At 55.6% G+C, this 23314-nt stretch overlaps 2 protein-coding genes and 1 long non-coding RNA gene across 5 annotated transcripts in view; 1 reads left to right on the top strand and 2 right to left on the bottom strand.

Annotated features, from left to right (window-relative positions):
- The first annotated feature begins 4667 nt into the window (after positions 1–4667).
- Positions 4668–10178, top strand: FUZ (fuzzy planar cell polarity protein). 2 transcript variants are annotated; one of them, XM_043899863.1, is made up of 11 exons: positions 4669–4972; positions 5229–5350; positions 5601–5685; positions 6164–6232; positions 6457–6561; positions 7371–7568; positions 7715–7810; positions 8181–8287; positions 8363–8427; positions 8511–8585; positions 9688–10178. In XM_043899863.1, the coding sequence occupies exons 1-11, from the start codon at positions 4862–4864 to the stop codon at positions 9912–9914; spliced, it is 1260 nt and encodes a 419-aa protein (XP_043755798.1). In that variant the 5' UTR covers positions 4669–4861; the 3' UTR covers positions 9915–10178. The 2 variants fall into 2 exon arrangements, with proteins under 2 accessions (XP_043755799.1, XP_043755798.1); XM_043899864.1 differs by lacking the exon at positions 6164–6232 and having other exon boundaries at positions 4668–4972.
- Positions 9041–9691, bottom strand: LOC122692347. The gene is made up of 2 exons (XR_006340631.1): positions 9379–9691; positions 9041–9241 (listed from the first exon to the last, which is right to left on the bottom strand). It is a non-coding gene; the product is annotated as an uncharacterized LOC122692347 (long non-coding RNA).
- Positions 9958–23314, bottom strand: part of AP2A1 (adaptor related protein complex 2 subunit alpha 1) — a 28403-nt gene continuing 15046 nt past the window's right edge. The window contains exons 5-24 of one of the 2 annotated variants that reach the window (XM_043899860.1): positions 20747–20876; positions 20355–20456; positions 18815–18923; positions 16327–16477; positions 15827–15995; positions 15539–15676; positions 15196–15378; positions 14689–14786; positions 14322–14553; positions 14059–14226; positions 13809–13972; positions 13425–13490; positions 13029–13085; positions 12843–12925; positions 12649–12738; positions 11376–11499; positions 11173–11289; positions 11011–11080; positions 10664–10798; positions 9958–10397 (exon numbers count right to left, since the gene is read on the bottom strand). In XM_043899860.1, coding sequence (XP_043755795.1) covers positions 10320–10397; positions 10664–10798; positions 11011–11080; positions 11173–11289; positions 11376–11499; positions 12649–12738; positions 12843–12925; positions 13029–13085; positions 13425–13490; positions 13809–13972; positions 14059–14226; positions 14322–14553; positions 14689–14786; positions 15196–15378; positions 15539–15676; positions 15827–15995; positions 16327–16477; positions 18815–18923; positions 20355–20456; positions 20747–20876 — 2464 coding nt within the window. In that variant the 3' untranslated portion in view covers positions 9958–10319. The remainder of the gene's footprint in view (positions 10398–10663; positions 10799–11010; positions 11081–11172; positions 11290–11375; positions 11500–12648; positions 12739–12842; positions 12926–13028; positions 13086–13424; positions 13491–13808; positions 13973–14058; positions 14227–14321; positions 14554–14688; positions 14787–15195; positions 15379–15538; positions 15677–15826; positions 15996–16326; positions 16478–18814; positions 18924–20354; positions 20457–20746; positions 20877–23314) is intronic. The other variant, XM_043899862.1, reaches the window with a different exon arrangement.

Raw genomic sequence — 23314 nt, 5'->3', positions numbered from 1 at the left:
AGAGAAAAGCAAGTATATTAATGCAAACATATGGAATCTAGAAAAATGGTACTGATGAATCTAGTAGAGGGACTTGTGGACACAGTAGGGGAAGGTGAGGGAGGGACGAATTGAGAAAGTAGCATTTACATATATACACAGTCATGTGTAAAATAGTGGGAAGTTGCTAAACACCACGGGGAGCCCAGCCTGACACTCTGTGATGACCTGGAGGGTGAATCCTCCCTAGAGGACTCTGATCAATAGCACAAAGACCACAGCTGCAGAGACAAGGATTGAAATTAGAACTCACAGAAGCAAAAATTAACAGGAGGCAGCCCCACCCCCACCCCCAGGATTCAGGTACAGGAATTGCCAGGTTCAAAAGGTACCACAATATGCAAAATAATAGAAATAAAGGACACTACTTAAGTTACCTTGGGCTGTGTAACAAATTACCCCAAAACTTAGTGGCATGAAAGGACAACATTGTTACTTTGAAGTTCCTGTAGATCAGGAATTGAGATGTGGCTTAGCTGGGTCCCATGCTCCAGAGTTCCTTACAGGCTATAATCAAAGGGTCAGCAAGGGCTGTAATCATCTCAAGGCACGGCTAGGAAGGACCTGCTCCCACGCTCATTCTTGTCATTGTTGGCAGGGTTCAGTTCCTCCCAGGTTATTGACTAGAGGTTCCATGTGTTACTGACCAGGGTCCTTGGACTTTTTAATCAATAGAAATTGATAAGAGGCCAAATGAGAAATTCAGGCAAGGCTTTATTGGGACCCTCCCACAGACTCTTAGCTTGAGGGAGGGAAAAGAACAAGAAACAGGCACCCCTGCTAGCTTGTGAGGGGAAGTAGGCTGGTTCTTTAAATGAGGTGAGGGTGGGGACGGGTTGGGCTGGAAAGGTGGCTTAGGTGGTCTGCCCGCCCCTTGGTGGTGCTGTGTGCGGGGCACAGTACCCTCCTTTTGCTCCTGGAGCCTCAGAAGTGGCAACTGGTTTGTGGCCTTTTTGTATCTTATTGAACATCATTATTTTGGCTCAGCAGTGAAAAGAAAAAAAAAAAAATCTGCTTTCAATGCAGGAACTGCAGGAGACGTAGGTTTGACCCCTGGTGGGGAAGATCCTTTGAAGGAGACCTTGGCAACCCACTTCAGGATTCTTGCCTGGAGAATCCCATGGACAGAGGAGCCTGGTGGGCTACAGTCCATGGGATTGCAAAGAGGCGGACACAAAGCGACTTTGCACATATGTACATAATTTTCCCCAACTGGGAAAACATTATGCATGCAGTTATTTTTAGTCTCATAGTTTCATTGTATCCTCTTGCTCAAGGAGATGTCTGGCTTAAGTGCAAGCGCTCTAGGAAAGGTTCCCAAGTTTCAGGTCCCAGCCTGACTCACAAGGACCTCTTTTTAGATCAGTCACGACATGGCATTGGCTGCATCAGAGTGAACAAGAGAGGGCAAGAGAGAGAATACAAAGAAGGATGGAAGTTGCCATCTTTATAAGCTAATCTCTGAAGTGACATCCCACCACTTTTGCCAAGTTCTTTTTTTATTATTTATTTGGCTCTGCCAGTTCTTAGTTGTGGCACATGAAATCTTCGCTGAGGCCTGTGAACTCTTAGTGACAGGATAAGGGATCTAGTTCCCTGTGCGTGCCACGTGCATGCTCGGTCACTTTAGTTGTGTCCAACTCTTTGCGACCCCATGGACTGTAGCCCGCCAGGCTCCTCCGTCCGTGGGATTCTCCAGGCAAGAATACTGGAGTGGGTTGCCATTTCCAGGGTTGAAACCCAGAGCCCCCTGCATGGGGAGTGTGGAATCTTAGCCCTGGACCCCCAGGGAAGTTCCATATCCATGTAATTGTTTGTGTCTCTAATTCCAAAGTCCCAATCTATCACTCCCCTGGCTGTTCATTTTTATCCTTTGTAATATCCTTTATAATAAACCAACAATAGTGAGTAAAATGTTTCCGTGGGTTCTGTGAACCCTAACATCAAATTATTGAACATGAGAATGAAATAGTGTTCAAGCCCTGTGTCCTTGTCTTTTGAAGTAAAGTGCTGACCCAAAAGTTAATGATTTGGAAATATGAAGATGTAGAAACAAAGAATAGCTGTTGAACTGGGGAACTGGTAACAATTTAGACTATAATTCTGCCACACAGCAGAACCAGCAAAATCCCAGTTCTCTGAAAGATATAGATAAAGGCCTGACACACATTCCTAAGTTGTTTTTTACAGGAAGCAGACCGGCTCCAGATGAAAACTGCTGACCACAAAAATGCAGACCCTAGACTGGCTGAAACCAGAAAATTGATGATGCTTGAAACTTCACCTAAATGCTAACCAATCCAAGAATGGTCCACGAGCTGATCATACCCTGCTTCCTGAACACTGTGACACTCCTCACTGTCCGTTCCAGGGTGGGTCACACAGTCTTTAGGACATCAGCCCACTATGGTCCCTTTTTGCCTGGCAAAGAAATAAAAGCTACTCTTCTCTACTTCACCCAAAACTCTTATCTCCGCATTTCTATTCAGCAATGGTGAATAGAAGCCAAGTTAGGGCAATAAGAAGAGGGGGCCATGGGGATCCCTGTTACATGTAGGCCACTCAGACCAAAGTGTGGGTAACCTGGGGACCCACTAGTTCTAACTGGTGTGTGAAGTGGCTGTAGTCTTGTGGATCTGAGACCTTAAGGATGTGAGTGTGTGTGTATGTAACTCTAGGTGGTTGGTGTCAGAATGTAATTGGCTTATAAGATAGTCTGTGTCCAAAAAAAAAAAAAAGATAGTCTGTGTCCACAGAAAACTGGGGAACTGCTTGGTGTGGAAAACCTACACATTTGGTATTAGAAATATTGTGAGTAGAGAAAGAGTTTTCCAGTAGGAAACCCTCTAGGAAGTAGGAAATTTTTCTTTCTTTTTTTTTTGTTATTTATTTTTTTTTTGGAAATTTTTCAACTATCCCTGGAAAGTGATCTGAAATGCAAGAAGGAACAGGGAGGACAAAATGAATCATAAACATACAATTACAATTGCCTGCATAAAATAAGAAAAAGTATTCAATGAAGGCATTTTAAAAAGTCAAATTAGAATGCTAGCAACACTAGTCGCTTAGTCTGGAGGGAGTTTAATGGAGTTAACTTGTCACATTCTTTCTATTTTTTGAGAGAGGGTTTAAAAATCTTTAACCTTTTGCTGAATTAAATGTGACGGCAAAATTTCAAAAATAATAAAAGAGAATTAATGTATAAATTTGAAGCCAGAAGAAAGAGGACAAAATGGACTGAGGAAACAAATCCATTAAAAGGAGGAAATAAGCATGGAAAAGGCAGGACAACAAGAAATATACAAATAAAATGATAGAAATAGGTCCCTCTTGCCTCTGAGATAGTCCCCATGCTGTCTATGGAGTGTTCTACCTCTTACCAAAAAAAGTAAAGTGATAGAAATAAACCTAAGTATATCAGAACTCTAAATAAATATAAGAAGACTAAAGGAGAAATTCATAGAACTACAAGGAAAAATTGATATTTTACTTCATGTGTTATTTTATGCACTTTATTCCTCTTTAAGTTTCATGTAATTTAATGTACAAGTAAATGTCTTATTTCTTATCAGCTATTAGAAATCAAATCCAGAATGCAGGCAAAACATGTTTAAAAGAAATAAATGCTTTCTTAATACAACTATATGTTTTGTAAATGTATTTGCAGAAATGAAGGCAGCTGTTCTGAGAAAAACGATCTGATTAACTGATAACTTAATGAATATTTACTTTATACCTTTAAACACATAGTGATAAGAACCTAACTTACATCAGTATAGAATGAGCTAAATATATTTTGTTACATCCATGATATAGGTTAGGATAAGACATTTTAAAAAGACGAAGTATATTTATACAATTTCATGAGAAAAACAAAGTTTGAAAACAACATTAGCACAGTAGTATCTGTGAAAACGTGAATATCCTGTGTTAAACTGTTAACTTTTTATTTCAGGGAAAGGATTTCGGTAGGAGTATTTTCACATTCTGCACTATACACTATCATGTGTAAATTCATTATAAATAATATTATTTTACGATTCTAGAATATAAAGGATTTCATCTTTCTTATTCTAATAACAAAAACAACCAAGTCATTTGTTGGTTACTAGGCAACTCTTGCCGGACCAAACCATCCTCGAAAGTAAGGGGGGAGATGGTGTCTTTCTCAATTTTGCTCCAAGGAAGATTGCTCGTGATTCGTCATGCGGCCATCTTTGAGAGGGGCACAACTATTTATAGCCTTAGAAGGAAAATAAGACTGGTCGTTGCTAGGAAACCCCAAGGCGCGGTCGGCATCTTTGAGCCCGTAGTGTTTCCTACCATAAAAGAGAAAGCCAAGCTAAAGCGGTTGCTAGGCAACGCTTCGGCATCGTCGCCATCTTTGAGTGTGGTACGGTTGTTTGTCAATTCAGAATGTGAAACACACTCGCTTACGTGGTGGTTACGAGGGAGCGCCTTGGAGTAGTCACTACCTTCAAATTGGGCTCTTCATCCTCTTCTTTAAATAGAGTCAAATCGCTTCAAGTAGCGACCAGTCAGCTTAGCAAATACAAAGCCGCCATCTTTGTTAGGGGTATTGTGACTTCCGGCTGGGGCGGAAGAGAGCGTAACGGGGCTCGGGGGGAGGTGCTGGAAAAGGGCTTGAGGAGGGGTTTGAGTTGGGATGAGGAAGGCGGGAATCTAGTCGTCTTCCAATCAGCTCCCTATCTCGCCCTCTGGCGGCTCCGGACAGCAGCAGCCCGACTTCGTGTGACTATGGGCGTGCTCCGAGGCGGGCATTGACTCTCCCGACGAGGGGACTGGGTGGCGAGCGTTCCAGATGGGGGAGGAGGGGACCGAGGGCACGATACATCTTCTGTGCCTCGCGGCATCTAGCGGGGTCCCCCTGTTTTGCAGGAGCAGCCGCGGTGGCGCCCCCGCCCGCCAACAGGTGGGACCCTGGGCGCCTGGATCTCTGAAATAGCAGGGATTTAGAAGGACTCTGGGTCCTCAAGGGAGTAGAGGCTGGGGAAGTTTCAGAGTTGTGTTTAGACCGTCGAAGGTGCAATTGACCAGTAATCCTGGTTCCTTGAAGAGGAGGGGCCAGGGGCTCTAGAGAGAGGAACGGGGTTGGGGGCCTGAGTAGTTGGTTCTCAAGGAGGAGGAAACTGGGGGGCTCTTGTCTCAAGTTCCCAATCTTTCCCCAGCTCCCATTCTCTGTCATCGGCTCCCTCAATGGAGTCCACATGTTTGGGCAGAATCTCGAGGTGCAACTGAGCTCTGCGAGGACGGAAGACACAACCGTGGTGTGGAAGAGCTTCCACGACAGGTCTCCAAGAGCAGCTTGGGGGCAGGGCCAGGGGGACAGCCCCTGTTGAAGATGACCCCCAAGCTGTCCAGCTCTCCAGCGCCAGCTGAGACTGGGCTGTGGGATCTTTGACAAGGCATTCAGCCTGATTGCTGAGCTTCTTTGTACGAGAGGCCGGTTGTGCTGGGGCATGGATCCAGGGTAGACCTACTCTCCTCTTTGCCTTGTTTACTTGGCCTGGACTCATACTTCTCACCTTCCTTTCTCACAGCATCACCCTCATTGTTCTGTCGTCTGAGGAGGGCACCTCGGAGCTGAGGCTGGAGAGGCTACTCCAGATGGTGTTTGGGGCCATGGTGAGACTCCCTAACCCTCTTTTTAAAAAAAAGTTCTTGTTTGTTTTTGTCCACACCCTGTGGCATGTGGGATCATAGTTCCCAGACCAGGGACTGAACCTGCCCCCTGCTGGGTGGAAGTGCAGTGTCTTAACCACTGGACCACTAGGGAAGAGAGAGAAGTCAGTTGTGTGCGAGTCTTTGTGACTCTATGGACTGTAGCCTGCCAGGCTCCTCCATCCATGGGATTCTCCAGGCAAGAATACTGGAGTACTAGGGAAGTCCCTCCTTAACTCTCTTTCCCAACCCCAGGAATCTGAGCTCTCAGCATCCCTCTCCCTCAGACCCAGGAGTCCAGACTCCCAACAGCCTCCTGTAGAACCCAGGAATTCTGGCCCTCAGTCCGACTCCTCCCTCAGACACAGGAGTCTGAGTCCCAACCCCTCCTGTCTTATAACCAATTGTCCAGGGCCCCTACTCTCCTATATGGTTCTTCTAGGTTCTTCTCGTGGGACTTGAAGAGCTAACCAATATCCGCAACGTAGAGAGACTGAAGAAGGAGCTGAGGGTGAGGCTGTAGGACATGAGGATGGGAAGTTAGGATACCTGGTCACTGATATTTGGGAACTATAGTTCCCAGAAACCCCTGGGGCAGCCTTATCCATTGGGCTCCCAAGGCATCTTGGTTGTCTGACATCCCCCAGGAAGGCTCAGTGGGCCAGTTTTCTGGGGGGAGCCAGCAGATTTGGGTGCCACCTGGGTCTTAGGCTCCTCCATTTTCCCTTCTGCTAGGCCAGTTACCGCCTCATCGACAGCTTCCTGGGGGACTCAGAGCTCATCGGGGACCTGACCCAGTGTGTGGACTGTGTGATTCCTCCTGAGGGGTCCCTGCTGCAGGTATTGGGAATGCCTTGTAAACTTTTAAAACTATCCCTCTGGCCCTGTGTCAGAGGCCAGTGTCCGTCCTCTTATCTTTGGACCATTGCCTCTTCCTATCCTTTTGGCTTCCAGTCCAGCTCCCACTTGACCCCGGAAGGATCTTTCTACACATAGAGCTGACACTGCCCCTCCCCTGGTCACAGCCTACCCGAGACTTCCATCAGCCCCAGGACAAGGTCCTAGCCCCTTAGTCTCATGTTGAGGACCTGAGGAATCTGATGCCCGCCTGCCTTCTTGCCCTAACCTCTGCTAACTCCTAACTCCACAGTCCACCCTCTCCCAGCTGCCTCATCAGTCTCACAAATCCCTACAACTCCCCAGTTTCTCTGCCCTGGCACATCCTGTTCTTTCTTCCACGGAAATCTCTATCTGCTCTTCCTTAAATATTGATCTGATTTCATCTGGCATGGCTGCCTCCCAGCAGTGTGGCTCTGGGCAGCTGACAACCTCTCTGAGCTTCAGTAGCTTGTAGATTGCACCCACCTGGCACTTAATAGCACTCAATAAACCGTGGCTGCTGCTGTTAAAAGGACGTGTCAGACTAGGCAGCGGTCACCCTACCTGTTTAATTTTACTGTGTGACTCGGGGACGGTAGCTGCATGTGAAGGTGAAGGAACTCAGGCCCAGGGCGGGTGAGACACAGGAGCACGGCCACCAAGCTCGCTTTGAACTGTACGCCGGTCTCTTCCCCTACTCACCCACCTGGGAAGTCTGTCGCCCCTGCTCTCGTTCTCTGACTCGCGGCCGGCCTGCCTCCCTTACCCAGGAAGCCCTCTCCGGGTTCGCTGAGGCGGCGGGCACGGCCTTCGTCAGCCTGGTCGTGTCGGGCCGGGTGGTGGCAGCGACCGAGAGCTGGTGGCGGCTGGGGATGCCGGAGGCCGTGCTGCTCCCCTGGCTGGTGGGGTCCCTGCCGCCGCAGGCCGCTCGCGACTACCCGGTGTACCTGCCGCACGGGAGCCCCACGGTGAGTGAGTGGGTGGGGCGGGCAGGGGGGAACGGTGAGGGCTGGGAGGAGCGCGCCAGGGGTGGGACCTGGAGGACCGCCTCTAGGAGACCGGGCTTGCGAAGAGAAGAGGAGGCGCTCCGGCCAGCCCACCCTCGCTGCTGCAGGTTCCGCACCGGCTGCTGACCCTGACGCTTCTGCCGGACTTGGAACTGTGTCTGCTCTGCGGCCCGCGGCCTCACCTCAGCCAGCTGGATGCGCAGGTGAATCGGGGCTCCGTCCCGCTTTGCTTCTAGTTCACCTTTCTACTCGCGGGCCCTGGCACTCCTTTGAGCACCATGCCAGGCGAGTGCGCCTTTACCCTGGACCCGCCCTGTGTCCGGCCCGCCCCTCGTAGATCCGCCCTCTCTAGGCCCCGCCCCCACAGGCCCCACCCTCTAGTGGCCCCGCTCCTTTGGGCTCCGCCTCCGGGGCCCCTCTTCCCCATCCTTCCAGGCCCCTCTCTCTTCCCTCCCGCGGCCCTCTCTGCCTTTGTGGTCTCCTCCCCAGCTCCCTGGCCAAACTGCCTCCCCTGGGTACCCCCCCAACCTCGCCCTTGGGCCCCGCCTCTCTTGCTGACCACGCCCCCTGCAGCTTCTGGAGCGCTGGTGGCAGCCCCTACTGGAGCCGCTGCGGGGCTGCCTGCCGCTGGGACCCCGAGCGCTGCCCGCGGGCTTCCCGCTGCACGCGGACATCCTCGGGTAGGGCGCGGCAGGGGGAGTGGGTTGGGGGTCCTCAGCACCTCTTTCCTGGCCGTGACACCTGTTTCCTCACAGGCTGCTGCTCCTCCACCTGGAACTGAAACGCTGTCTCTTCACAGTGGAGCCCTCTCGGGATAAAGGTGACTGGGAGGTGGGCGGGGGCCGGGAGGGGCGGGGGGCTGGGCAGGGGCTCTGCCTTACCGCGCCCCTCTTCCTCCTTCAGAACCGTCTCCAGAGCACCGCCGGCGCCTTCTCCGCTCTTTCTACACCCTGGTCACCGCCACTCACTTCCCACCAGGTCAGCGGCGGGCACAGCGACACCTTTGCACAGGCTGGGGCACTGGGTCCCAGTTCTCACGAGGCGGGAGTAAGAGGCGGGAGAGGGGAAAGCAGTAGGAGAAGCGTGGACTGGGCATGGCTATCTGTGAGCCCTGGGCATGTACACAGGCAAGGAGGGAAGAGAGCTGAAGGGAAGGGCAGGGAGGGCCCAGCCTGCAGGCTTCAGAGCCTCCTGGCTGACCCTAAACACCGAGACCTCATCTCCTGCCAGGTGCTGCTTGTGTATTGATTCACTTCTTCCTCTAGCTTCCCTTATAGCTCAGTTGGTAAAGAATCTGTCCGTGATGTGGGAGACCTGGGTTCGATCCCTGGGTTGGGAAGATCCCCTGGACAAGGGAAAGGTTACCCACACCAGTATTCTGGTCTGGAGAATTCCATGGACTATACAGTCACAAAGAGCTGGAAAAGACTGAGCAACTTTCACATCATTTCCGTATTATAGATGAGCTAACAGGTTTAGCTAAACAGCAGAGCTCAGCTGTAATTCAAACACAGGCAGCCTGGCTTCCACATCCACACGCTCCCGCTCTACTGCTGAAAATACAGGCTTTGGGTGGAGAAGGGTGGTAGACTCCACAGAACTCAGGTCCAGGAGGAAAAGCTGTCACGCAGAACCTGAGGCCCAAAGAAAGGGACCTAGAGTGATACTACAATCCCAGCAAAGACCCTGATGAGTTAACAAGATGGTGAAAAGTCCTCCCTGGAGGAGTAAAGAACTGCCCCTTCCTAGCCGTGCGACTCCACCTCCGCACCTGCTTCCCAAGTGGGGTGGGGTCCTCTGGAGGCCAGTGCCTGGCTCCTGGGCAGCATCTCTTGCATGTCTGTGATCTGTACTGTAACCAGGTTCCTTGGAGCTGCACACAGAGTATCCCCAGGAAAGTGGGGCACTGGGGCTGGAAGAGGGGGAGAAAGTCTGATCTCAAGTCCTGACAGCTGGCTGGAGCTGGAGGCTCTTCCATCAGATGTCAAACTTAGCCCAGGATGGGGGTGGCTCCCTCAGGTTGGCATCCTAGTTGTCCAGGCCTCACTGGTCACCTTGACCCTCGCTGTCCTTCCTTCAGAGCCGGGGCAGCCAGAGGAGAAAGCAGAAGAGGCTGTCCACCGGGCCCAGGTAGCCAGAGCCTGCTACTTGGTGTCGGGGACTGAGGAGCCAGGCACAGGATGGCGGCTGGTGGCGCTGCAGTTGGGGCCACGGCGGCTGCTGCTGCTGCTGTCTGCTCAAAGCCCCACATATGGGCTGCGGGGCCTGGCCACCCACACTCTGCATGCCCTCACCCCACTCCTCTGACCACTGGACTTGAGCACCAGACACAGACAAGGATGGGGGCTACTAGCGTCTCTCTGTTTATTCGCTCACAATAATACACAGCCCCTGGAAGGGGAGGGGGCAGGAGGGGCTATGACAGGGATGGGGTGGGAGGGGAGGAGGCACCCACTTCCCCGGCCCCTCTCCCCTCTGTGCTTTGGGGGAAAAGGGAGGGAGGGGGCTCCCCCTTACCCCCCCAGAATGTAAACAGCAGCAGATGAACAAAAATAAAAATACAAAAGGCCGGAGGAAGTTCCTGGGCGTCCCCCAACCCCAGGGTCTTCCCTGTCACCAGAAGAGGTCCCTCGCTGCCCCATCCACCAAAGCTGCCTCAGTCCTGGGGGCTGCCCAGTGCCGGCCACATCCCCGGGGGGCAGAGTCCAGGGCTCAGAACTGCTGGGCCAGCAGCTCACACAGGTGACGGGAGACGGGCTCCTTGCTGGTGCGCAGGGTCAGCCGGTACATCTAGGGGGGACAGGGCAACTCAGGGAGGAGGCAGAGGGGATGGAGAGCGTGGGGGAGAGGGGTTAGATACAGGGCAGATAAATGATGAGACAGAAAGGATCAAGGGGTCAGAAAGGTGATATAAGAGAGGGAAAGGATGAAAGGTAAAAAGAGGTCACAAAGGGTGTAAAGGATATAGAGAGACAAAAGCGGGGAGGAAAAGGGAGAGGAAGACAGAAGAGCAGAGAATGCACGCGGAGCAGGCGGCCTTGGGAACCACCACTCACCTGAGCCTGGGCGTTGGGCTCCAGCCGGAGCAGACAGCCCACCTGCAGGGCTTTAGTCTGGATGATTCCAGCCCCCACGAAGTTCTCAGGGTTGGGGTCCACATTGTCCAGGAGAGCAGAGCCAAACCCCAGGAGCTAAGGGGTACAGGGGGTGCCCGATCTCTGTTAGCTCCCAGACAGCAACATTCCAGTTACCCCAAACCCTTGGGAGTGGAAATTAGTCCCACTTTACCGATGGGAAAACAGGTTCAAGTAGAGCAGCCACCGCACCCCAAATCCCAGAGTTCGGGAGAGGAGAGGCAGGACTGGAATGGTAGACCCCGTGCCTCTCCTGTCTAGCCTCTCACCTTGGCCTTAGTGACCTCCGCGTCCATGGGGTGGTTGGCTTTGAAGATTTTCTGGGCCTCTTGTTGGGGGCTAGGGGCGGGAGAAGGTCCAGGTCAGGGATCTGGAAGCCCCAGTCCCGCCCACCCTGAGGGCGGCTTTGGCTCCCTTCCCCCGCGGCTCACAGGCTTAGCTGTTTCCAACGCTGGAAGAAGTCCTGGGCCGCCATCTCCGTCGGCTGGAAGAACTTGTTGATGGTCACTGGGAGCTTCAGGGTGAGGGACTGGGGGGCGCCCCCGTACCTGTTGGGAGAGAGAGCCGGCTCATCAGGCCCCGCCCTCGTCCTGAAGGCCCCGCCCACCCGGCAGCGCCCCGCCTCCTGACTCACCGGAAGCGCACCGACAGGAGCGGCGGCGTCAGGAAGTCCCGCAGACACTCAATGTTGAGCACCTGCTGCACCTGCGCCCCGCCGTCCACCTGCGAGGCCACCCGCTTGGTCTGCACGGCCAGCTGTGCCCGCCCGTGGTCAAGGAAGCCAGAAATGCGAGTGGGGGAGTGGGGAGGAATGGAGGGGCGCCGAGGAGGGCAAAGGGACTTCACCATCATCACCTGATGGTTCAGAATTTTCCTGGCGGCCCCAGCCTGCAGGTCTCTGAGGGGCCCAGCCCTGCCGTCCCGGGCTCATCTAACATGACCCAGCTCCAAAGTCCTTCCTAATCCAAACCTCTGACCTGGGTGCCTCTGGCTTTCCACACCGGGCTCAGCCACCTCCATTATGGCACAGGTCACGCCCTGGCTCTGACGGCTGACCTGGGTTTGAATCCCAGCTCTTCTTAGAGGTTAAGACGTCACTTAACCTCTCTTAGCCTCATCGTCGAAATGGATGTAAGTGTCCTCAGCAGTCAATGAAATAATCTCCCACAAGTACTTGTCAGTGTGTCTGGCACAAGGTAAGTTCACTGAAATGGTAGCAATGAGTATTACTACCACCATCTACCTTTGTGTCAACAACCCATTGGCAAGTTGGGGTCTTATGTCTCTCCCCCCGCCCCTGCCCAGCACAAAGCTGAGCCTCCGGGAGGTCTCTGGAAATGTTGAATGAAACAAAGCTAAAATGGTCTTCAAGTTTTGGGGTATAATCACTCTAATTTCCAAGTTGTGGAAACTGAGGCCCAGAGAAGGGGGGACAGGGGACTGACACTGCTCAAGCAGTTCCTTCATGCCAGCCACCCTTCCAGGGTCTTCCAGCCACACTGATCTTCAAAACAAGACTGAGAAGGAAGAGGAGGATCCACACTTCACCGAAGGGAGTGTAGGGATCGGAGAGGCCAAGTGACTGGCCGAGGCACTGGAATCATGGGTGTGGAACCCGATGGAAGAAAAGGTTAGGACACAGCGAGGGGCCTGACAGGGACCAACTGATGCCCAGAGCATGTGGGATTCAGGAAATAACACCTCCTGCATCCCTGTCATGTCATGTCAGTGTCCTCTCCTGTCCTGGGAAAGAGGCTCAATCCCTCTTACAGATGATGCTAAATCTCAGAGAAGTACCATGGGCTCAGGCTCTCAAGTAAGGGGGCCAAAGAGGGATCTGGATCTGTTTCCCGGCTGCCAGGAAGGCAGACCTGGAGGAGCAGGGCTGGGCCAGGCCGAGAGGATATGAGTCTGGAGGTCTCCGGGGTGGACCACAGTGGGAGAGAAGTTCTGGAACTGCACCGAGGTCTTGTTGCCATAAAAGAGATACATGCGGCCTGTGGGAGCAGGGGTGAGAGGCAGAGCTCCATCTGAGTTCCTTCCATGTCCTCCCCAAGTCGGGGTCTCCCGGAAACCTCACCCCATTGCCCTCTGGACCCACCCAAGTTCTGCCGGAACTCTGACTTGACTCCAATCTGCAGCAGCTGGTTCTCAAACAGCACCCCGTTGTTCCTGCACACGAACCTGCGTGGGGCAGTGGGGGGTCAGGATAACGGTGCCTGCCTGGGCTCTGCTCTGTGCTCCCCACTCATCCCTACTTCCGTCCCCAACCTCACCCACAACTCACTTATTCAGCAGCTCATCGGCTTCGGGGATGGGCGGGCCAATGTCCTCAGGACCTGCGCTGCAGGTGGGAAAGGAGGGAGATGGGAGGGGGCTTGGGGAACTAGAGGTCAAGGCCCAGAGCTAGTGGTGGGAGACAGCAAGCCCTGAAGGAACAGAAGCCCAGAATCCACATACCTGGATTTCCCCACAGAGCCCCTCAATCAGACTGGCAATTGCCTCTGATCGGAAGAGGACCCTGGCAGGAGCCATCACCCCCCTACCCTATACCAGACGGCCCTGATTCTCACTCCCAAGCCCTCGCAGCTCATCAGGAGAGACTGCTGGGAGCTCCCAGTCCCCTAACCCTCCCGGGGGGATACAAAAGTCTGCCCCCCAACCCCCTGAGGCCACCCCTTACTCAGCAGCTGGAGCTGGATCAGCCAGCAAAGCCATGGGGCTCTCAGGGGCAGGCGGCTCCAGCTCGCTGGGCCATCCAATCCCAGAGCAGACAAGAGAAGACAGGCGTGGCAGGCAGCCAATCCCAGAGAGGCAGCAAGAGGGCGGAGAGAGAAAGAGAGAGAGACGGGAGGAGAGAAGGAGAAGGAAGAGCAGGCTGAGACGGTGACAGGGAAGGACAACAAAGGGTGGCCAGGGTCAGCGAGAGCCCAGAGAGGCCCAGAGGGAGGGAGGGATGGGGGAGACCGGGGCAGGCAGCAGCCAGGGAAGACACGAGGCTCAGGGAGAGGGGAGTTGGGGTGGGGGGCAGATGAAAAGGGGGCCGCCCTGGGCCCAAGGCCGGTACCTGAGGAAGGCCTCCTCGGGGCTGGGCCCCAGGCCGGGCTGGGCGGCTGGGCTGTCGGAGAAGACGTCCACGAGGAGGTTGCCTGCACCCGAGGGGGCCGGGGGGGCCGCGGGGGGAGGGGCTGCCCGCAGCCCCAGGAGGTCGGCGGAGGGCGAGGGTGTGGACTGCGGGCAACGTGGAGGCAGGTGAGAAGGGGCTGGCCTGGCCGGGCCCAGCTGCCCCGCCCCCGGCCCAGCTCCCCGGGACTTACCACGGTGCTGGGGGTGGGCTCCACGCCCCCATTGATGTCGTGGCTGCTGGGGTCCCTCCTGCTGTCGTCCAGGGCGCTGCCGGCCCCCGGCCCCTTCTTGCGCTTCAGCTTGGCCAGGATGGACGACTCGCGCTCGGGGAAGGGTGGCATCTCCTCCAGCACCGTGGCCTGCAGGGTTCGGTCAGGGACGGGAGTCAGCACCGGTCTCCAGCGGGAGTGGGGGCAAGGCACAGGGGCGGGGCACTTGGGGACTGGGCTCTGACCAGGACGTCCGTGCTGGCCACCGAGCTGAGGGTGAGGTACTCGACGGCCCGCTGCTGGAGCTCCACGTCGGCGTTGCGCAGCTGGGAGCCGGCCCGCAGCACGCCCTGGATGGTGGCCTTGGTCTCCGGGAAGAGGTTGATGAACTTGATGTAGGTGGAGAGCAGCAGGGCCCGCGTGGCCACGCTGCACAGGTGAAACTTGGAGTGCAGCAGGGAGAACTGCACCGGGGGGCTGCAGAGAGTGGGCAGATGTCGGTGGGTGCCGGCTGCACCGCCCTCTCCCAGCAGCCCCTGTGGGAGGTGCCGCCTCCCTCAGAGGGACCCTTCCCAGGACCCCAGGTGGGCCCTGGACCCCCAAACCCCTCACCTGGAGCGGGGGTCCCCAGCAATCAGGTTCCCGAACTCCCCGAGGATGTAGCCGCCAACCTTCACCATGTTCTCATGGCAGGCGGGCGCCTGGAGCGCCTGCGGGCGGGAACAGCGGTGAGCAGCAGCATCCTGGCTCAGGAGCGCTCAGCATGTACCCGGCGCTCCACTGAGCCCTTGACTCCTATTAACTGCAGAAGCCTGGTGACTGCTGTGGGTGGGTTTACAGCTGGGGAAACTGAGGCACCGAGCAGTTAAGTGACTGAACTGAGCTGGGAATAAAACGGAGCTGAATGGGAACTCTTGTCTGGAGCGGAAAGAGCGGGAAACTGGCGGAAATCAGGGACCAGTGACTACACACCGGGCGTCCTGTGCCCTGCTGACCCTCACATTGGCCCGTGGTGGCCCGGCCCCTCTGAGGATGAGGCCCGGGCCAGCTGGCCCCACAGCCCCAGCTATCCTGGCTCTGCCCTGATGCCCCATTGTGGGGTGAGACGGGGGCGCTGACCTCGAAGACGGTCTTGGCAGCGTAGCCCTGCACGTCGTCGCGGTTGGTAACGATCTGCAGCACACGGTACCACACCTCCTCGCTCACGTAGTCGCCCGCGATGCGGATGAGGTTGAGGATGGTGTCCACGTACCAGCTGTAGTCCACGGCGTACTTCTCAGCCAGGATGGCCACCTTCAGGACCTACCAGCCGGAGGGAAGGTCAGGCGTGCGTGTGTGTCCCAGGCAGGGGAACTGGGGTGTGGACTCGCCACATCTGATGCCCAGCATGTCCCCACCTGGAGGGGGGCCCCTCCTCCCTCAGGCCCCGGAGTCTGGGTGCCCGGCCCCTCCCAGGACTCACGATCTCTTCACGAATGGCGTAGTCAGCCGTCTCCAGGTACCGCAGCATCTCTGACACGATCTGCTTGGCATTGCTCCGGTCACACATGGCGTAGAGGAGGTCAGCCGCTCGCTGCCGCACGCTGACGTCCCGCTCCGTCTGAGGAAGGAGAGCAGGTAGGGCATGTTCTAGGCTCCCTTCTGACCTGGGCTGGTCACCCAGGGCCGCTGGATCCCCGAGCAGCTCCGAGGGAGCAGAGGAGCCACAAGCCAGGTCAGTGTGGCCGGGACAGGCGCCCAGAGGTCGCACCTTGAGGGCGTTGATGACGGTGTCGATGTGCGTCTTGACCGCCTCGTGGGAGAACTCGGAGCTGGCCAGCGTGCACATGCTCTCCAGGGCCAGGTAGCGCAGGTTGGTCTCCCGGTGCTGCAGGAACTGGCCCAGCTGGTTACAGGCCCGAACCAGGAGGTTGGGCTCACTGCCAGTGCGAGAGGGAGAGATGGGGGGCGGGGGCGGTGAGAACACACAGCTGATGTGAGCAGATGGAGGACTGGCCCCAGCCGATGCATCTTGCATCCCCCTCAGGACCCCACTCTGAGTTCCTGCCCTGTCCCAGTCACAACCATGCCTGGGGACTCGACACCTGGGCCGTCCAACACAGATATGGAGAGCCAGGAATTCTGCCCCGCAGAAAGGGCCCAGCGCCCGTGAGTCACGGCAACACCCCACAACCACATTGCCCTCCTACCTCGAAGTCACGTTCCCAGACCCCGTCCCCTAGGACCTGGGAGTCTGGCCCCCACAGGCACCTGTCATAGTGGATAATGAGGCTGATGGTCTCGAAGAGGATGGCGTTCTTGGCGTTGGAGTGCTGGACCTTCTTGGACTTGGGCGGCTCCTGGGCCTTGTTGAGCACGGTCTCCAGGCACTCTACCAGTCGCCCCTTCACAGCCGCGTCCTCTGAGGAAACGGAGGGCACGCCCCGGGTTGAGCTCCCTGCAGGTAGGGCCCCCCACGCCATGGCCCCCATCCTCCAGAGGAAGAGGGAGGGCCCAGCAGCTTCGGGCTGGTGTCTTGACTCCCCCAAGCCCTTCTGGGGCCCCCAGGCCACACAGGGAGGCTGATGGAGGACAGGACCCTAGACCTGGGCCCTCGCTCTGCTCTGTGCTAACTCTGCTGGGCCAGAGGCGGACCCTGGGAGCCCTCCATCCCCCGCTGCAGCACCCAGGCCCTGTAGGAGTCTCACAGAGCAGACAGCACCAGGAACCCTCCCCAGAGACACCCCTAAGCCCGGCCCTTCCCACGGAGGGGTCTGAGCGCCTGAGACAGTTGCTAACCAAGAGCTCACAAAATCCGGAGAACTGCCATCCCCTCGCCCGTGAGGTGACCCCAAGTGGACAGAACAGCTGGCAAATGTTCTAGCAAACAATGCGGCACCAGATCTATCAGGAAATTCATGAGACAGAAAACCAGCTAAAGGACCCAGAGAGCAATCAGCCGAATCCAGAACGTTTGACACACCGCAACCCAAAACTCTCCCGTTGTTTACAAAACAGGCAGTGGGAGGCGCAACTATTCCAGGTGTGGGGCAAAAAATGACAAAGACATAATCATAGTTAATTTGCAGTCGTGGACTGTATTTTTTAAGCCCGCCCTGGGCACACCCCAAAATTATGAGGCGGGGCCTGGGCTCTAGCTGTACCTTTTCTTAAGGGGTGAGCAAAGAAGCTCAGCTGGGAGAGCCTTCCCCAGGGACTCACGACAAAATTCATCCCTGGTTTCCCAGGCTGAGAAGGGCCTTCGGTTTCACGTACACTCTGCTACAGGGTGCAGACTGGCTGCGGAGATTCAGGGCCGCACACCAGCCACCATCCCCAGCAGGTGCTCAGCACCCTGGCTGAATCAAAGGGCACTGTTTCTGAAGCACCTACTATGTGCTGAGCACCTCAGCACAGGGTCCCTCAAACTGCTCTGTGAGGTCAGACACCCGAGGATCGGGACGTTCCGGGGGAGCCCGGCCCACATGAGGGAAGGGGTTACGTGCACAGACTCAGTGGTCAGGCTCTGCTCTTTGTCGCTGCCCAGGGCCTGGAATCACTGCAGATGGTGATTGCAGCCATGAAATTAAAAGATGCTTACTCCTTGGAAGGAAAGTTATGACCGACCTAGACAGCATAGTAAAAAGCAGAGACATTACTTTGCCAACAAAGGTCTGTTTAGTCAAGGCTATGGTTTTTCCAGTAGTCATGGATAGAAGTGAGAGTTGGACTATAAAGAGAGCTGAGCGCCGAAGAATTGATGCTTTTGAACTGTGGTGTTGGAGAAGACTCTTGAGAGTCCCTTGGACTGCAAGGAGATCCAACCTGTCCATCCTAAAGGAGATCAGTCCTGGGTGTTCATTGGAAGGACTGATGTTGATGCTGAAACTCCAATACTTTGGCCACCTGATGTGAAGAGCTGACTCATATGAAAAGACCCTGATGCTGGGAAAGATTGAAGGCAGGAGGAGAAGGGGACGACAGAGGATGAGATGGTTGGACGGCATCACCGACTCAATGGACATGAGTTTGAGTAAACTCCGGGGGTTGGTGATGGACAGGGAGGCCTGGCGTGCTGTAGCCCATGGGGTTGGAAAGAGTCGGACACGACTGAGTGACTGAACTGAACTGAACTGAGGGCCTGGAAAGATGCCTCATCTCTAAGCCTCCGTTTCTGAGACAGCTGCCCCCCACCAGCTCTGCAGGAGGCGGCTGGACACCCTGGCACAGCACCTGCTCACTGCAGGCCCTTCGTCCACACCAGCGCTCATGACCACGAGCACTGAGGGCATGAAAACCCCTAACAGAGCTACGCTGACTCCTACCACACAGCTTGGAGTTACCCCTTGATGTGCTGGGTGGCCTTGGGCAAGGCCCCCCTCTCCAAGCCTTGGTCTGCTCATCTGTAAGAGAGGTAACAGAGCCCCGACGTTCCGGGCGGGGGCGTGAGTCTGGCTTTACAGGGCCCCTGGGCCATGGCAGGGGAATCAACAGCGATCTGTCCGTTCCCTGTGCTGGGGGGAGCACTCCCTGCTGCAGGTAACCCCCCACCCCGGCCCCTCACTGCCTCAACAACATACTGGTCCCAGAGCCTGAGTGGGCCGTGGGCTCGGCACTGCCCCCACTGCGGCCTCGGATCAGGGGCTGGAGGCACCAGGCCAGCCTCCGGGAAATTGACACAGACCCCTGGTGCCCCGCCCCCTGGCCAGCCTTGGAGTCGGGGGACTCCAGGCCCCAGCCCGTGCGGGCTTGTTGGTACCTGGTGGCGGGTAGCACTGCAGCAGCCGCAGGAGCTTCACAGAGAGCCAGGGCGCCGGCACGAAGTAGTAGGTGTAATCCTGGAGGTCAGTGGAGGCCGAGGAGACAATCTGGGGGCAGAGAGGGGTGGGCAGAGGCAGGGGAACGGGGAGGGGCAGCTGTCACAGCGTGAACCTTTATGGAGCAGAAACTGGAGGCTCAGGGAGGGTGGTGAGGAAGCCTCGGGGACACAGAGTGTGACCGGGTGGATCTAAGCCCAAGCTAGGACTGGTCAATCTTTTCAAGTAGAGCTGGTGATAGGTAGGCCGGGAATGTTGGCCAATCCGATCCCCTTCTGTGAACTCCTGATGCCAGCTCGGCACCTCACAACACCCTGGGCCACCTCCACTAGCAGCTGGACCTCACCAGCTCCCTAGAGCAGGCTCCCTTGTGGCTCTCCCCCAACACCGGAAGCTCCTCAGGAGCAGGAACTGAGTCTGACCCTTTCCTGGGTCCCTGGGCCTACTACACAGTCAGACAAGAGAAGGGCTCAGCGAAGGGGTGGGGGAATTAGTGAAAGAGCGTGTGACTTTATCGTCCTCACGGCAAACTCCTATGCAACCATGAAAACCCCTTCTCCAGGAAGCAAGCCTCATCCTGCTCTGAGCCCCCTCCATGACAGTAGTTGCCCCCCCTCCACTGTCTGTGTCTCTCCTACCAAGCGTGGCCCACAGGAGTATCTGAATGTGTGGTGAATGAATGAAAAACATGGTTGAACGAATGAGCTAATGTTTTGTTTTCTTTGATTGAGAACCCAGGCCTCTCTTTACCTGCTCAGGAAATGTTTCTATTTACTCCAAGTTTCAACTCAGGCAAGGATCACCTCTACCAGGAAGCCTTCCTGGACTTCTAGGCTGGGTAGAGTGCCTTCTTTGGGGGCCTACAACGTCCTTGCTATCTCCATGACCACACACACTGTCCCTTGTATGATAGTCTGTGCCTGAGTTGGTCTGTCCTGCAACGCATCCCTCCTCCAAACAGGAGAGGAAGCCCCTGAAGGCAGGCTTGGGTCTCACTCACCTGTGTCTCCAGTGTCAGCCCGCACAGAGCTGAGCATAGAAGCAGCCTCGGGGCATGTGCCCAGGAGGGAAAGAAAGATGCATGAGAAGGAAAAGCAGGAGAAGCAGCAGGAGGAAACAAGAGGGCGCAAGAGGGAGGGAGGCAGGAGAGCAACCTCCCTTGCTGGGAGCTCCCAGTGCCCTGGGCGCTGTGCTCACATGCTATCCAGGTTAACTCACAGCAGCTATGCTCTGAGACAGGCACCTGGAATCACCCCCTTCAAGCAGATGAGGCCAACGAGGCCCAGAGAGGTGATGCCACTTGCCTAGGGCCCCATAGCCAGGAAGTGGCCAAGCAGGGATGAACTTAGCTCTGCTAAGTTCTTAGTTCTTAACCGCCAGGCTGGGTGGTCTCTCAGGGAGCATGAGGGGGACCAGAGGGGTGCCCAGGGAACAGGCACACCAGGGCCACCTTCCCGCAGTCGGCGTGGATACCACACCTACCCGGCTCAGGCGAGACACGGCCAGGGAGACACACGTCTTGAAGTCATCCGGGTTCTTCTTGCAGAGACAAGTGATGAGGCTGACAGCGGCTGTGACCACGCCCTGCGGGGGCAGGAGAGAGGCAGGTCAGGGCCCTCGGGGGACTGGGGCATCGGGGGAGGGGACAGAGGTCTGAGTCTCTACGCTGGCTGGGCAGGCGCTGGGACGTGGGGGAAACTCTGGGTGTCAGAAACAGCGGCTGGATTTTTTTCTGAGGGGTGGGGTGAGTGATGGATGCTGGGGACACTGGACAGGACCCCTGAGTGGCCAGGTGGGTGTCGGGGACACAGGCAGGGCCTCAGGCATCCGGGGCGTGCCCAGGGAGGGCTGGGTCTTGGGGGCAGGGGCCTTACCATGTGCTGGTCGTTGAGCAGGTGCACCACGCGGGCCGTCCACTCGCCCATGGGCACCAGGTCGGGCGAGGCCTTGTAGAGCCGCAGCAGGCACAGGGCCGCGCTCTGCTTCACGCTGTCCATGCTGTCCCTGTGGGGACACAGAGTGGGGTGGGGGTGGGGGTCAGTGCGACCCCAGCCCTGCACACCGCCCTCCTCCTCTCTCACTCCTCCCAGGAAGGGTGTCCAGCGAGAGGCGGCAAGAGCCTGGTGGACCCAGGAACCCATCTGGTGCTGCCGTCACGGCCCACCGGGCCCCCAATTCTTCCTCTGCAAAATGGGTTGCATCTTAGTAACCTCATGAGGTCACAGGCAGGGCAGGCGTGGCTCTGCACCTTCACTCAGCTGCCGTCTGCTCATCTGAGCACCGCCTGGGCACCGGCCACCCGTCGGCACTGCGGAATGCGTGTGCGTGCTCAGCAGCTCAGTCGTGTCTGACTCTTTGCAACTCTATGCACTGTAGCCCGCCAGACTCCTCTGTCCGTGGGATTTTCCGGGCAAGAATACTGGACAGATTGGTGGACAAATTGGTCCAAAGTGTGTCCTCAGAGAGCTTATGTTCTTGCCAGGGCAGCCCCACCCTACAACAGACGCCGTTGGGGTTCAGTAGCCTCCTCCAGGGCCAGCGACAGCAGGAGCTCTGAGGACGGTGTTTAGGACGAAAGCCTCACTGATGCGGCACCAGGTGAACAGAAAACCGAGAGAAAACACTAAAAATCTACACAGATGTTCCCGGCAGAGTGAAGAGCCTGTGGAGGCCCGGAGGCAGGTGGGCCTGCGTGTGGGAGGAGCTCAGAGGAGGTTTGGCGCCCCTACAGTCTCTAGGCTATCTGAATCTCAGGATCAAGCTTTCACTGATTCTTGTATATTCTTAGCTGTCATCTGTTCAAACACTGCCTGTTACGATTCTCTTCCTTTTCTCCTTCTAGAACTCTGAATGGTGTTGTTAGACTTTATCTCCCTTGACTCCTAGCCTCTCTTCTTTTTTTTTTCAACCCCCGACACCCCAGGGGCAACAACACCCAAAGGCCGCTTGCGATGCCAGGAAGCTCTCAAAGGGGGAGACCAACCACGGAGGCCCGGCAGGCCAGGGGCCTTGGCGTGAGCTCGAATCCCCTTCTCCCCTCTCGCGTCCTAGCCTCTCTTAAATTTTTCCATCTCTTTGCTTCTCTGGGCTGCATTCTGATTAACATGTCTCTATTTACAATCCTTGCTTTGGTTCTGTCTACTCTGCTGCTAAACTAAACCACTTATTTTCTTTATGAAAACTCCCAGTTCTATTTTTGGCTGTATCATGTGGCTTGTGAGATCTTAGTTCCCCGACCAGGTTCATGGGCCCTCGGCAGTGACAATGCTGAGTCCTAGCCACTGGACCACCACAGAATTCCTTGAAAACTCCAATTCAACTGTTATTTTCTGTTTTCTTTTTGCTGGCTCTCCTTCATGGTGCCTTGCAGCCTGCATTTAGTGATTTTCGACTGTGAGCTTCTCATGTAACTTGGAGCTTCATCTAGGGAAATCATAGAGGCTTGTGGTGAAGGTGGCTTTCTCCAGAAAAGACTTGTTTGCATCTGTCAGGCACTAGCAGGTGGGTAGGGTACTAGCAGTATGTATCTCTTTAAACTAAACTTCGCTTACGGATCTATGGATCACCCAAGAGGGAAAATCAGGCTGAAAACCAGAGTTGTGGCCTGTTCCATGCCAAGACTCGAAAGGGGTAACTCTGCCTATAGTCCCTAAGGGGATTTATTTCTAGGTCACCCTCACTTTGAAGTGTGGCCTCTGGAGCCTCTGCTTGAACAAGCTTTGTCTTCTATTCCCAGAGGCTGCAGGGCCCCAAAACCAATACCCTGCTTCACCCAGTTCAGCAAATGCCCTAAGCAAAATCCAGCTCAAAACACCAACAGTTTTATCTGCTCAAAACACACCAATTGCCTCTCATTTTGATCAGAAGAAAATCCAAACACCACTACGGAAAAACCCAAGCAAACTTTTTGGCCAACCCAATACAAAGCTCATGCCTATCCCAGGGCCTTTGCACTTACTGCTCCTTTTGCTTGGAACACTTTCTCCGATACTTCTGACTGACTGTCTTCTCCTCATCATTCCAGTCTCCAATTACACGGCACCTCCATGCAGACACCCTCCCTGATGAGTCTGATTTAAGTAGCCATCCCCCCACACTGCCACCTGTTTTGTTTTCTTCAGTGTAGCTGTCACTGTCTGAACTCAACTCACTTCTCTGCCTATGCGTTTGCTCTTTGGAGCCCCTCTCAGATGCCAGCTCCCTGAGGGTGGGGACAACTGTTCCCCCAGCTCCCTCCTGCCTCCCAACACCCAGAACAGAGCCAGGGACTTTGCAGGTGCTCAAGAAACAGTTGCTCAACACCCTCCTGATTCAGAAAGATCACAGGCTGATCACTGCCCTTCATGCCTTTCCCTTTTTCACAGCCAACTCCTCCTCCTCACCCAGGTCTCAACCTAATGCCACTTCCTCTGAGAAGCCCTCCGACCCACAGCCTAGTTCAG

This window comes from Cervus elaphus, chromosome 4 (genome assembly GCF_910594005.1).
Source record: "Cervus elaphus chromosome 4, mCerEla1.1, whole genome shotgun sequence".
NCBI classification, from domain to species: domain Eukaryota; kingdom Metazoa; phylum Chordata; class Mammalia; order Artiodactyla; family Cervidae; genus Cervus; species Cervus elaphus.
This window is presented reverse-complemented; position numbering and strand designations above follow the sequence as displayed.